This window comes from Rhineura floridana, chromosome 5 (genome assembly GCF_030035675.1).
Source record: "Rhineura floridana isolate rRhiFlo1 chromosome 5, rRhiFlo1.hap2, whole genome shotgun sequence".
Lineage (NCBI taxonomy): Eukaryota > Metazoa > Chordata > Lepidosauria > Squamata > Rhineuridae > Rhineura > Rhineura floridana.
The window spans coordinates 99,230,666-99,245,330 of record NC_084484.1 but is presented as its reverse complement, the minus strand read 5'-3'; the positions used below and the strand labels follow the sequence as shown (position 1 = coordinate 99,245,330).

Sequence of the window (14,665 nt, the reverse complement as noted above, 5' to 3'; positions counted from 1 at the left end):
CTGTAATCTATAAAGCACAGGGTGAAATTCCTTGGTACGTTCCATTATCCAACATATGTTTGCAATATGAACTCTGGTACCTCCTCCCTTTCTAAATCCAGCTTGGGCATCTGGCATTTCTCGTTCCATATATGGTAAGAGCTTTTGTTGTAGAATCTTGAGCAGTGCTTTACTTGCATGGGATATGAAGGCAATAGTTTGATAATTACTGCATTCCCTGAGATCTCCTTTCTTTGGAATTGGGATGTATAGTGAATGCTTCCAGTCTGTGGGCTGTTGTTTTATTTTCCATATTTCTTGACAAAATTTGGTCAAACTTTGGACAGATTCAATCTCAGTAACTTGTAGCAACTTTATTGGTATGCTATCTATTCCTGGTGATTCGTTTCTTTCAAGTATTTTAAGAGCAGCTTTCACCTCACATTCTAAAATTTCTGGTTCTTCATCATATGGTTCCTCCATGAATGAATTTGTCATCCTGGCATCTCTTTTATTTAGTTCTTCAGTGTATTGCTTCCATCTTCCTTTTATTTCATCTCGGTCAGTCAGTGTGTTCCCCTATTGATTATTCAACATCCCTACTCTTGGTTTAAATTTCCCTTTCGTTTCTCTAATCTTTTGAAATAGGGCTCTTGTTCTATCTTTTTGTTGTCCTCTTCTATTTCTATATGAGAGCCAGTGTGGTGTAGTGGTTAAGATGTTGGACTACGACCTGGGAGACCAGGGTTCGAATCCCCACATAGCCATGAAGCTCACTGGGTGACCTTGGGCCAGTCACTGCCTCTCAGCCTCATGAAAACCCTATTCATTGTGTCGCCATAATTCGGAATTGACTTGAAGGCAGTACATTTACTTTTTTTTCCTATTTCTATACAATAATTATTGTAATAGTTCTCTTTGTCCCTACATACTAGTCACTGTATTATTGCATTTAGGGTTCTGACCGTGTTTCTATCTCCTTTTGCTTTTGCTTTCCTTCTCTCTTTAACCATTTAAAAGTTTCTTCAGTCATCCATTGAGGTCTTTCTCTCTTTTTAACTAGAGGTATTGTCTTTTTCATTCCTCCCTGATAATGTCTCTAACTTCAATCCATCGTTCTTCTTGTTCTCTGTCAACTAAGTTTAAAGCCTCAAACCTGGTCCTTATTTGATCTTTATATTCTTCTGGGATGTTATTTAAATTCTGTTTTGGCATTATGAGTGCTTTGTTGTTGTTCTTTTGCTTTACTCTGATTTTCAATATGACCAGTTCATGATGTGTACCGCAGTCTGCTCCTGGTCTTGTTTTTGCAGAAAGCATGGAGCTTCTCCATCTTCTGCCACCAATTATGTAATCTATTTGATTCCTATATTGACCATTTGGTGATTTGCACATACACAGTCGCCTTTTCAGTTATTGGCTCCACAGAATTCAATAGGTCTTTCTCCTGCTTCATTTCTATCTCCTAAGCCCCATTTCCCCACAATTTCTATTTCTTCTCTGTTCCCTACTTTTGCATTCCAGTCCCCATGATTCTCAGCACATCTTGTTTTGGTGTGTGATCAATTTCTTCCTGTACTTCTGTATAAAATCTCTCCCATTCCTCTTCTGTGTTTGCCGTTGGAGCATAGACTTTGATGATGATTATGTTAAGAGGTTCCCCGTTAAGTCTCATTGATATCACTCGCTCAGACCTTGTGTTGTAGCTCCTAATTGCTTTTGCTACATCACTTCTCACTATTAGAGCAACCCTGTTTCTTCTTAATTTCTCATTTTCTGCATAAAATATTTTGTAGTTGCCTGATTGAAAATGTCCCATTCCCTTCCATTTAAATTCACTCGCGGCAAGTATTGTAATGTTGATGTGTTCCATTTGTTGCTTGACAATTTCTAACTTTCCCTGGTTCATGCTTCTCACATTCCATGCTCCTATTGTGTACATTGTACAACTGCAGACTGTCCTTTCGCATCTGTGCGCATCAGCCTCTGGGCTTCCTTTCGGCTTTGACCCAGCTGCATCATTAGTCACAGCACTACTCGTACTTGTCCTTTGTTCTTCCCCAGTAGCTTGTTGAGTGCCATCTGACTTGGGATCTCATCTTCCCCAACTATCTCGTGTTGCACTTTGGATTCTCTGTTCATAGGGTTTTGATGGTAAGAGATATTCAGAGGTGGTTTACCATTGCCTTCCTCTGAGTTTGGATGCATCTTAGTCTGGTGTCTCAGCTTTGACCATTCCACCTTGTGTGCCCCTGCTAGGAGTCTAGCCTGTTGGTCTAGACTCTTGACTGTATTGCTCTCAGCTTCACAGCACTCTCAAACCCTCTCACCATGTTAAAGTGTGCATTCTAGAGGAGGGTTATCTTCTGTAGCCTATGTGAAATTATCTAAAACAACTTAGGTCTGTATAAAATAGATCTAATGTGTAGCTCGTTGCATATGTGATCAGCTTGGTTTGTTTATGTGATATCCATTTTTTCTAAATTTTCATATTCATTGTGAGAATTAATGCTTTGGAGTACATCTGGAGTGCTTTGTAGTGTGTTTAAGCAGCTCCAGTTATCACAACCTAGTATGTGAACTTCAGCCTCAGTTCACACACATCATCTTTGAGATATTTCGTTTCGAATTAAAACTTTAGAGCAGTAAGATATCTTGAGTTTCTTCATATAAAGTGGTATTTGAATATGCTTTTTGGGCGCTTAATCTCCTAAAAGTCTCCTTTCCCCAATTTTACTATATATCAATATGCTTCCTTGAAATATTTCATTGTGGAACATCTGAAGAAGAAGCACTACTGTAGTTCGAAAAGTAAGACAAGAGAGTGACATCATTTCATATCTTTAGCATGGGTTGGAGAACCTGTAGCCCTCCAGGACTTCCCGGAAGGATTGCTCCGCCTGTGGCTGCCTCTGAGATGAGCTCTGTCTCAGAGGAAGCTTTTTTCAGTTTAAAATCAGTCAAAAGGGAACTTTGACTGGTATAAATGTTCTCCCAGGCAAGGGTGAACCGAAGATTATCCACAGAAACTTCGTTGGGCTGTCGGTGGCTGGAATTGATCAGGAATTCCCTGGGATAAGAAGGCATACCTAGCAGCCGAGGACGGAGTTAGGACTTCCAACAAGCTGGGCTGAAAAAAAGCGAGACGTTTTTTCTTTTAAATGATCCACAACGGGCGAGCTTTCTTCTGTCTAATCTTATCATTTGGCTTAAATTACTACAGTAAAAGAGATTTGTTTAAGAATCAGCAATTAAGATACCTGGGTGAGTTACACTTCTCTCTTTTATACAAGGAATTAAGGAGGAGGAAAGAAAATTTAAAAAGCTTGTCTTATTTTTTATGGCAAAAAGCTGGCCTGAATTTGGAAACTATAAAGATTAAAACGGATGAGGGGCAATTTACCCGAAGAGAAAATCTGATTTAGATGATTATTTGATTGATATATGTCTGGGACTACTTTTTCTTGGACTACTTTCTTTAGACGAATCTGCTGTTCGTGTATGTTACTAATTGTTCGGCGCTGTGAACCAAATTTGTTTTGCATTCTTGGACGTGCGGGAGATAAGAACTGTGCTGGCCAGATGATGTCAACAGGCCTGGAATATTAACTCCCTTATTGCTGGAAAAAGAAGCAAATTACTCTTTGCTTGGGAATTGTGGCTATATTGGAAATTTGAAGGGGTTTTTTTTCGGCTTTAAGAATGACAATCAAAGAAGTGGCAGAGACCCTGGATATACCCCTGGAAGGGTTTTCCCCTCTGGATATGTTTCAGAAGATAATGGATGAGATTAAGATAACGAAATAAGAACTGGGACAGAGTAGACAAGAGATGGCAACTGAATTTGGTAAAGTGAAACAGGAGCTGAAAGAAATAAAGGATTATATGAGAAAAAAAGCAGATGGACAAGCAATAGAAGATGAAAAAGAAATTAAAGGGAAGGAGCAAATTCTGGAGATTGGATCAGATATATCAAATGTGGAATTGGAAAAAGATTTGGACTTTATGGCAAAAATTGAAGGGAGGATGCAAGTCCTGGAGATTGGAACAGATATATCAAGTGTGGAACTGGAAAAAGATTTGGAGTTTGTGGATCCTGGAGATAAAGATTACTGTTTGGAATTCGGTGTTGTTTCTGGAGAAATTGATGAAGATATCAGAGATAAAGCTATCAATGTTTCGATGGAATTTCTGGACTGGAATGATTTGATGGAACTTGAAATAGAGAAAATTTATAGAATTAATTCCAGATATGTGACAATGGAAAAACTCTCAAGAAATGTGCTAGTGCATTTCGTAAAAAAGAGGAACAGAGATATGACTTTACAACAATATTTCAGCAACACATTCAGAATTGATGGCACGTACTGTATGTTCTTGAAATAAGAAGATGGTCTCTGTTACTGAGATCTCAGTGTATTATAAAACCTGTCAGGAGGGGATTGATATAAAATAATAGAAATTTGTTAGTCCATTTCTAATGAAGAGCGGGTGTCATTGCGTTGTGCCTTTTATATTTTTGCCCCATCCTGTTAATCTGTGGTCTAGTGTCTTTATTAACTGAGGTGTGATCAAGGTGAGCTTGAGATTATAAAGTGGTAGAGTTCAGCCAGGATTTCATTCTAAGGGAGAGTCTGTTCTCATGACAAAGGAACATTGTAGATGTACAGTCTGGTAAGCAGACGTAGTAAGTAGACAAAGAAGTAGAGTGTGGAATAGTAAGAAAAGTTATATTATACAAAGCAGCATAAATGACTCTTCTGAACCTATGGATTAAGATGCATTGGTTGATCCAGGAATTTATATAGATGCTGATGATAATTATTGCATCAAGGATCATGCATAGGGCAGCTAAAACACTGTTGCTACCATGTGAAGATAGCTGAAGTGTTTCCATATGAAAGCAGCTCCATGTGGAGACTATCATTTTTGAAAGCCTCTCTCAATATGTGAATTGCCCTAATTGTGTAGACAATACATGTTGCCGGCACTGAAACTCGCTATATGATTCAGACAATCCACATGATGTGGATTTCAAATATTTTGTCCAAGATTTGGAGCCATCACACACAGAATATTTCCAGCTGTAGTTGAATTTGCTTTTAGTACAGTGTGGCCAGTCTTGGATAAACTAAGGCTGCAGTCCAATGCACACTTAACTGGGAGTAAGTCCCATTGAACCCAGTGGAACTTATTTCTGAGTAGACATGTATTGGATTGCAGCCTGAATCAGCCAACTGTAACAGTGAATGGCCATTCTGGAGGGATGGTAGCCAGTCAATTCTAATGATTTAAATCACAGTTTAAATCAATAGTGAGGAAGATTCTTTTTAATCATTTTTAGTAGAAGTACATTATTGTTTAATATAAATACATATTCAAAGATGTAGGTTTCATTAGAAGATAGGTACACAGTGAGCAATTATTCTGAATTGTTTTCAGGTTAATTTTCATTAAAAAAATGGGAGGATAATTTGGTTGTTTTAGTACATTAAAGCATAATGAATTTGTGAAATCATTCAGGAAATGAACCAGCTCCAACTTTTCAATTAATCATTTTTTTTGTCATGATGTGCCAGAATCACCACCACCAAACTGGCTTTTAAATTGCACTATTAAGATTGTTTATTCTGGTTAGTTTTGTTCTTCAACAAACAACAACATTAACAAAATATGCACATAGATTTTTGAATGGTTAACTATTTCAGTTTTTAGATAAATGTAAAGTACTTTAAAAATAAAATTTAGGCAATTTCAACCACATCAATATGAGAAACTTAAAATACTGGGTGCTATAAACTCAGTTTTCTTCTCTTTCACCTTTGTCTTCCTTGTTCTTTATCTGAAAAAAAAATACAACTTCTTTCCTACTTTTTCAGTTCCCAATTTATTTCTTCATTTAGAATGAATTAGTCCAAAGGAAGAAAAAATTCTTTCTACACCTACAGAAGAGTCTATTGCTGTTAAGAGCTGGACTACCACTGTAGAGGTCTCCTCTTTCAGATCTACTCCATCTCCCTAAATTTTCTATTCATTGACCTTCATGTACACCACCTGCAGAATAGGACTAATCAGGTTATCTCCTGTCTCCATGAACTGCTGTTAATATATTCATAGAATATAATTAGAAGTTGTATAATTAGTATTCATGATATCTTTGACCTAGGCTTTTTTTTACTAATTGTTTTAAGAATATTTTGAAATCCAATTTAAATTTAAAAATCCATTTTTTTTAAATCATTGGTATTTATCAACCCAAATGTTAGCACAGATACAGTTCTGGGTGAACATTTCCAGAGTAGGGACTGAGACTCAGTTGCAGAGCGCATGTTTTGTATGCAGAAGGCACCAGCTTCAATTTCTGTCATCTCATGTTAAAAGGATCAGATAGCAGATTATGTGTATAGCGTCCTAGGGCTACTCCTGTCATGTCAGGGAGGCTTAAACACTACCTCAGTTCCATCTCCCCCTTTAGCACTCTTGGGTGTTCCTTTAGTCCCAGAAATGGAAGAGAGAAAGTTCTCATCCTCCTGTGGAGCATTAGCTGTAGAATAAAGGTCTGACTTTTCATCACCTCAGCCTTCCATCCACTGCATATCTGCCATATACAGTGCTGGAACCAGCACAATCTTGAGAATTTCTGTAGGCAAAGTTGCATCTTTGTGATGGCAACAGGACTGACACTCATCCTTTTCTCTAATTATGTCTGTGGCTGATTGCACAGCTCCTTTAACAGCTACACATATATTCTTGCGCAGCTGTGGGTTTCTTTTCCCACCTGAGATTGCAAACAGAATGGGGAAGCGGTATCCATTATTGAATTCCAGATAGGGTGTAAGTGTGTGATTCCAGACAATGTGAAAGGCCTCTGCCTGAGATCCTGGACAGCTGCTACCAGTCAGAGTAGTCAATACTAGCGCTGGGCTGAAAGTTGTTTCCCAGTTACAGGAACATTACCCCTTTGAGGACTGGTGAGTTATTTTCTGCACCTTTCATAGGTGCAGCACAAATTTCTCATTACATTTTTAGGGGTGTGGGGATTACACGTACTTTATTTTACTGTATAATGTGGCGGTAGGGATCATTCTTTTTCTTTAAACATTACGTAAGTAAAACCACTATGCTCATTCTTGCAGTGTGAAATTTTCATGCTGGCCTTCCAGCTTGCCAGCACTTCCTGGAATGACTATATAATGTCATAGTCTTGTGGGTGTCCAAGGAAGTGCTGCCAAGCTCTTAAGACACTGTTAAAGGTCTCAGCAGTGCAAAGTTCTTTGTATGCAGGGCTTTCAATGTGATAGTACTTCCTGAGATGCCTGTATGACTCCATGATGTTGCATTCCAAGAAAGTGCTCTCAAGCTGGAAGCTGGCATAACAGCTTCATGCTGCTTTTACTTAAACAGTGCTTATAAACAAATACAGTAAAATGAAGTAAGCAGAGCCCTTTCTCTGAAACTAGAAATAAATCTATGTGAATTTTGCTATTGTCCTACTCTTTTTGAGGTCATGTATAGTTCCTTCTCGAATAGTTTATTTTATTTTAAAGCAATTGAAGGTTCAGCACAGCACTAGTCAGTACTGGTCTAGATAGTCTGACCTGCTATAGTGCAGGTTTCTCTGTTCCTATGTCTGAATTCACTCATGTGACTGTGTCTTTATGTTCGCAGTGTTTGCTGCTGGCCTCTCCCCATGCCCCCACCCCACAGGATGGTATGAAATTTGAAAGAAGACGATGCATACAGGTAACTCATTAACTTTCAGTATACCTATAGAAAACATTTTAGGCTTTTAAAAAAACCATCACTCTGTTTGCTTGGTATTTATTTGCTGTATACTTTGATTTTGGTAAGTCTAACTTATAAATAGCCACTTTGGTTATCTGTGGCAAGTAGGGCACCAGGTGACCAAGCAAGGAAGTTTTGTCAATTAGAAAAGGATTTTTCATTGTTGTATTGATGCACTGTAATTGGTTATCATGGGCTGGGTCTACAAATAAAGTGTAATGAGGTGGTAGAATATTTTAGATGTTTTAGATTTATATTTGACTTTTCATGGTAGCATGTATGTGGTTTCTAGAAAACTAGCACACCAGGTTGAAAGGTTCTACCCCAACTGTTTTCCAGCTATTTTGTCTGTTTACAGAAACATTTTAACTTAGGGGATTGTTTAGAATATATTTGTTCTTATTTTGCAATATTAGTGTAACTTGAAGCTTGGCATCTTGAAAAAGATTGGAAAAATGGTTTGAAATGATTCAGAATTAAGTCAGCTTGTGAATGAAAAAAAGTTTCCCCCCAGTGATATGGCCCATAGAATAATGTTGGGGTGGGGCTGCAGGGGGAGGAGACGAACATGCTGTTGCACAAGAAAGTCTGCTTGTGACATTGGGTGGTATCCTAGATTAGGGGTAGTGAGCCTGTGGCCTTCCACATGTTGTTGAACTTCTCTTGTCCGTTTAAATTCTTGTCTGGACTCAGCTCAAGTCTAGGGCATAAACACTCAACAGGCCATCACCACTACTTAACAGCTCCCCGGCTTTGTCTGTTGTTACGATAGCATCAGTGGTCTGTGTCCTCCAACCCATACTTTCCCACAGAATCATAGACTAGCCTGTAGAGGTGGAAGCCAGGAAATGGCTTTGCTCAGATAATGTTCTATGTGGTAATAAAACCACAACAAAGGGGAAAGAGTGTTTCGAGTATGTGCATAGAAAGGGTAGGAGGGAGGAGTCTCTTTAAAATGTGCACATTTATAAAGGAAAAATTCTGCCCAATGGATATTTTGTTTTAATAGTGCAGAGAGACAGGAAAGTTGTTCTTCGAGGATTTCTCTTTTCTATGCTGCTTTTAAAGATAAAGGTTTCCCATCCCATTTGATTCTGGGAAGGGGAAGATGTCACTATCTGAATTTACACAGGTTGAAGTGACTCTTTTTACCTGCCCTATACAAAGCATGTGGGCATTCCTCTATTATTTTTAAAATTGAGATGGAGTTTAGGACAGCTATCTTAGTTTAGAAAAATAAGAGTGCCTCAAATATTAGAAGTTTCAGAACATTGTCTTATTCAGAATTGATTTATTTCAAAGTGTTGTTGGTGATAGAAAACTCATCACCTGGTGATAGCAATAGTAGTGTCTTATATCAGGTATCAAAAATAGTGGCTGTGCCCGATTGATTTGGCTTCAGACATTTTCTAACTTTAATTGGAAATAACACCCTACTGTAAGGGGTTTGTGTTCATTGGGAGGTAAGGAAACTAACTCTTATTAAATGTAAATTTGAATCATGTACAATAACATTGGTTACATAATACATTTAACAAGTAAAATCCTAATTCTGAGCATTTATGAGTTACATTCTGAGAGATTGTACTGACGGTAATAGTTGTCTTAATATAATTTATTTTGATATTTTATGTTAAGGTTTTACTTGCATAAAATATGAAAGTAAGAAGAATATGATCTGTCAAAGCTGTAAATACCAGTGTCTCACATCTGATGGCAGGTCATTTTTGTTTGCTTCTTTTTAATACTTACGCATATTTAATTGAGGGAAAGAGAAGGATAGAGGGATTTATCTATGCATGCAGATGATCTCCTGACTGACAATTCTTGGTTGCACTAGTCCTTCATGTATAAACAGCTTTACAGGTTATATTTAAATGAAGCAAGAAGCACTGAATCCAGTATTACTATTTTTCTCTCAAATACATACTTTTTGTTTTATTTTGATGAGTATTTAGTTTTACTGATGTAAAATTATTTCTGGGTTATGATTTAGGCCCACTTTGAGAGTAAGGTCTATTGAGTATACATGTATAAAATTGCAGCCCTTAGTCATTAGCTCATTTGGATAATTATCATTTAGGCCTCCTTCTCAGGACCATAGGATATAGGGCCATGCTTGCAGAATTAACCACACAGGTTGCTGTTACAGCATTATATTTTATCTTCTATTTGGTAGATGTTAAAATTCAAAATATCTGGTTGAGAACATAGAAGGAAAATAATGTCTTTTTCCCCACAAACTGATTGGTTACTGTCAGATATTATAAAATAAAGCTTTGTTGTGTGAGACAAATTCTTTAGCTAGCTAAGCTTCCTCTTTCTACCAAAGGCTTGTTGCAGACCTTTGGGTTGCAGAGTGCTACCCAAAAATACTTCTTCATTTTCAAGAGTCAATAAATCCACTCACCACATGAATCAAGGTGAAGGCTCCTTTCCCATTTGACAAAGCATTACCACCCATCAATTGAATTGCACACCCTTCATCTCTTCTTTCTCATCACCAGTCAATGCACTGCTGAGCAGGTATGCCTCCTCCCACTTTCCCTGCACATTTCAGTGCTAAGAAGCAATGAGGGCTAGAGCAGCCCACTTTCCTCACTAGGCCATCTATGCCCTTTTCAGCCAGAGCTGTTCTGGAATTGTGTGTGTGTGTGCATGCAAATGAACACTGTAGAATGGATAATAGTGGTGACTTGGGCACACAGTATTTTCTAGAGCTGAGAAGTGTTGGAGCATGAGGAAGAGGTGTGATTCTGACTCCGTAAGTCATTCATTGGCGATTACTCTTGGCCGAGTAAGATTCTCTTCCAAGATAAGGTCTTTAACAGTGGGTCCGTAAGTGACTGTGGAGGCCAATTCTGGATCCACACAGCCTCCCACAGTGAGGACATAGGTTTCCAGATGGAAGATGGTCACAATGAGGATTTGTTAGATGTGCCCTCTGCTTAGCTCGTTTGTCCCGTTCGCCCTGTATTCGAGCTTCTTCGAAGTCCATAGCAACTTTGATAATAGCTGACCTCTATTTGGGACGTTTATGGGCCAAGACTTCCCAGTTCTCGATGTTCATGTTACAATTTTTTAGATTCACTTTAAGAACGTCTTTAAACCTCTTTTGGTGTCCACCGATATTCTGTTTTCCATCCTTAAGTTGGGAGTCAAGTAGTTGCTTTGGAACATGGTTGATCAGGCATTCGAACAACATGGCCAGTCCAGCGAAGTTGATGTTGAAGGATCATTGTTTCAACACTGGTAGTCTTTGCTTCTTCCAAAATGCTAACATTAGTCCATCTGTCTTCCCAAGTAATTTGCAGAATTTTCCGGAGGCAGTGTTGCTGGAATCTTTTAAGAAGTTGGGAGTGGCGTTTATAAATGGCCCATGTTTCACAGGCGTACAGTAAGGTCGGTAGTACAATGGCTTTGTAGATAAGCATTTTGGTCTCCCTGCGAATATCGCGATCCTCGAACACTCTACGCTTCATTTGGGAGAATGCGGCACTCGCAGAACTCAGACGATGTTGAATTTCAGCATCGATGTCAGCTTTTACAGAGAGATGGCTGCCGAGATAGGGGAAGTGATCAATGTTCTCCAATGTCACACCATTAAGCTGGATCAATGGTGCTACAGAGGGACTAGTTCGCACCTTTTGATGAAGCACTTTGAGTTTTTTAATATTATGTGAGAGCCCAAGCTTCCCATATGCTTCTGCAAAGATATTTAGGATAGTTTGAAGATCTTTCTCTGAATGTGCAGAGACTACATTATCATCGGCATACTGAAGTTCTATGAGGTTAACATTACCTTACTTTTTGCTTTCAGCCTGAGATTAAAAAGCTTTTCATCTGTTCAGTATGTGATTTCCACACCAGTAGGAAGTATCCCCTCAATAAGGTGTAGAATCATAGCAATGAAGATAGCAAATAAGGTAGGAGCAATGACACATCCCTGTTTTATGCCTGATCCGACTCTGAGTGGATCGCTGTGAAAGCCATTGCAATCCAAAATTGTTGCTGTCATGTTGTCATGAAGGAGTCACAAAATATTCACAAATATGACTCCATAAGTAAAGATGAATGAACTGAAGGAACACCAGTAGCCCCTCCTCACTAGTGCTAATATCGGGAGGAGTGTGTAGGATCATCTTCATGTTGCTGTGCTTTCTGGAAGATCGCTCCCCTACTCTACCTCATTCTCTCCCTTCTCCAGTACCTTACAGTTCTTGGACGTACTCAACACTTGAGGAGCTACCACTTTATCTGCCATGCAATGTTTGTACACAACCTCCTTGCTCTAATCATCTCTGGCTAGAAATGGTTGGATGCTGGAAGGTAGCAGCTTGTGCACACATGTCTTCTGGAGAACTCATCTGAGCTGAAACTGGTGAAGGGGGATCATCTCTGAGGTTCAGAGATAACTTTCCTCTGGGATTTAATGTAGTGTCAAATAAAGACATCCGAACCACAAGTTTGGTTGCCAAGGCCAGCCAAAATGCACAAACCCCTGTGCATCATGGCATTCCATGTTAGTGGCCATAATGTTTCTGAACTTAAAATATAGCTGGGGCCTATCATGTGAATGATTTCCATTCCAGTACCTCCTAACTACTCTATATTCCATCATTTAGAGAGGCCAGCCTGGCAGTTATTAGAAATAAGATTCTAAAAACTGTGTACTTTGTAGAGTTCCTTGCTATCCCATTCACTTCTGATGTTCAGGAAACTAAACTCTATTGTTTTAAAAGAGCTCTGGAACTGGAAGGATAAATATTGCTAGTTATTGTCTAATTCTGTTTAGTTTCTGCTCTGTTTAGTTATGATAGTGAAGGTGAGCTGGAAAGCTATGTTAGCTGAATTGTGTGAACTATCATTTTTTATGCCTTAAGCTTGATCTTAACACACACACGCACGCACGTACACACACACACACATTTTGAGGGCCATGTATGCCTAAAAATAGTCTCAAAATGTAGTAAAATACCTATAGGTGTCCAAAGTTGGATGTCATTGAAACAAGTGGATTACGAGCAATGAAACCCTGTGTCTTGTAATTGAGGGGCACCGTTGAGGTCCCATGCACAGGTAGGCTTCGCTGGTAGTGAAAAAGATACTGGAAATCGGGTGAGAGAAGCTATGTGAGTTCATGTGGAAAATGAGGTTGGGACTGAGGTGATACTTGTTTTCATTAGTGTGCTTCTAGGATTTGAGTTCTTACTTTCTAAGATGCATGTGGCTAACAAAGAAATCAAAGTATTTGAGTATTTTGATATTACATTTCATTGTGTGTGCGTGACAATATTTGATTATAGCTGGAGATGACAAACTATGGAATGATATATATCTGGAATGTTGAGAGTTGGAAATTTTTGAGCAGCTGTGTGATGTTTTTAAAGTTATTTCTATTTTGAAACTCAGACAGTATAATAATAGTTCGTTATTTTGAAATTGTTGAACCAAGTATTACCACCAACACGATAGAGAACAGCTATAGCGGCAGTTACCTTGACTTTTTTTTACTTGCAAAAATGTCTTTCAGTCTTGTTGCCTTCCAAGGAACAGCATCTTATGAAAACCAACAGAATTACTTCACTAGCTGCATTCAGATGTATTACTAAACCATGTTTTGTTTAGCTCAGTAGTCTTCAACATTTTCAGACCTTGGACCCACCTTTGACCCAAACATGCATTTCTGATTTTTTTTTTTACCATATGTTTGCAGGATGATAGTGCTGCTGTTGCAAGCCATCTTGAATCAGGCTGTGACCTGGTAGGGGGTTGACCCACCAGCTGAAGACTGAAGGTTTAGCTTAACTCAGGGTTACTTATACATCTTAACCTGACAGGGCTCACTATTACCAGATCTGCTAGTATGTCTGTAGAAGGAATGGAAAGATGTGTCAATTTTGGTTCTTTCAGTTTCTCATTTTTCCAATCTTAAATTCAGTTCTCCACATTTCTGTTCCAGTTTGTGATGTTTAAAAAAAAAAAATCCTTGTGAAAATTCTCCAGCATTTTAGTGTGAATTTCTCCTAATAAACACATTTTTGTAGGGAATTTTGACTAATGTACACGTTTGCAAGCCATTTTTCGTCATATAATGAATTTTGTATATTTTCACTCATATTCATTTTTATGCACATTTCCCCCTAATATATGCATTTTTGTAAACATTGTTTGGTGAACTACATCATAAAATTCAGATAAGTGCAAATTTCAAAGGATGGCTATGGTTTGCTTCTCACATTGTTTTGGAAAGTGCGATTTTGATAGATTTGGCTTGAAATGCACACTGAATCGAAATTGTCCTCCATCCCTATTCTGTACACATGTATGTGTGCACACATATTATGCCCATATACTTGCAGAAAAGGTCATTTTGGGGAATTTGCAATGCTGTTCTTGGGATCTTCACTGGAGACAACTGTGTGCGCATTTGCTTTGATTCCATTATTTACTTTGTGGATTTAGCTCGGACTAATATTAGTGTGCTCGTCCTAGAGAGCTAGAAAGAATTAGGGCTATGCACAGACACCCCCCCCCAAATCTGCCCTGTGGTCCTCATATATGGTGCCTGGATTGGACTGCACCATGCCAACCCAGGGACCCCTGCCCTGTATCCAGCCCCATATCTTTTCATGGGTGGGCTAATATTTAATTAGGGTTTTTAAAACCTTAATTAAAATAAGGTTCAGAGGGGAAGAAGGAGACTAATCCAGATAATTGGTCAATTGCCTGCTTTGAACTGTGTCATACTCCCCCCCCTCCCCAAAGGAACAGGTTTGTAGTCTGGGAATGCTCCTGGATTAATCTCTGTTGGAATTCCCTCCTGCTACATATTAAACAGGAGGTGCTTCTGTTGTCTTTTCAGCATCTGTTGAAGACATTACTCTTTCAGCAAGCCTTT

General features: G+C 38.7%; 1 protein-coding gene across 5 annotated transcripts in view; it reads left to right on the top strand.

Moving 5' to 3' along the window:
- DYRK1A (dual specificity tyrosine phosphorylation regulated kinase 1A) overlaps window positions 1-14,665 on the top strand; it is a 186,331-nt gene that overhangs the window by 72,526 nt on the left and 99,140 nt on the right. For 4 of the 5 annotated variants that reach the window (XM_061627673.1, XM_061627676.1, XM_061627674.1 and 1 more), the window contains one exon: window positions 7,648-7,722. The exons of the other annotated variant lie outside the window; for it this stretch is intronic. In XM_061627673.1, coding sequence (XP_061483657.1) covers window positions 7,713-7,722 — 10 coding nt within the window. In that variant the 5' untranslated portion in view covers window positions 7,648-7,712. The remainder of the gene's footprint in view (window positions 1-7,647; window positions 7,723-14,665) is intronic. 5 annotated transcript variants of the gene reach the window in all.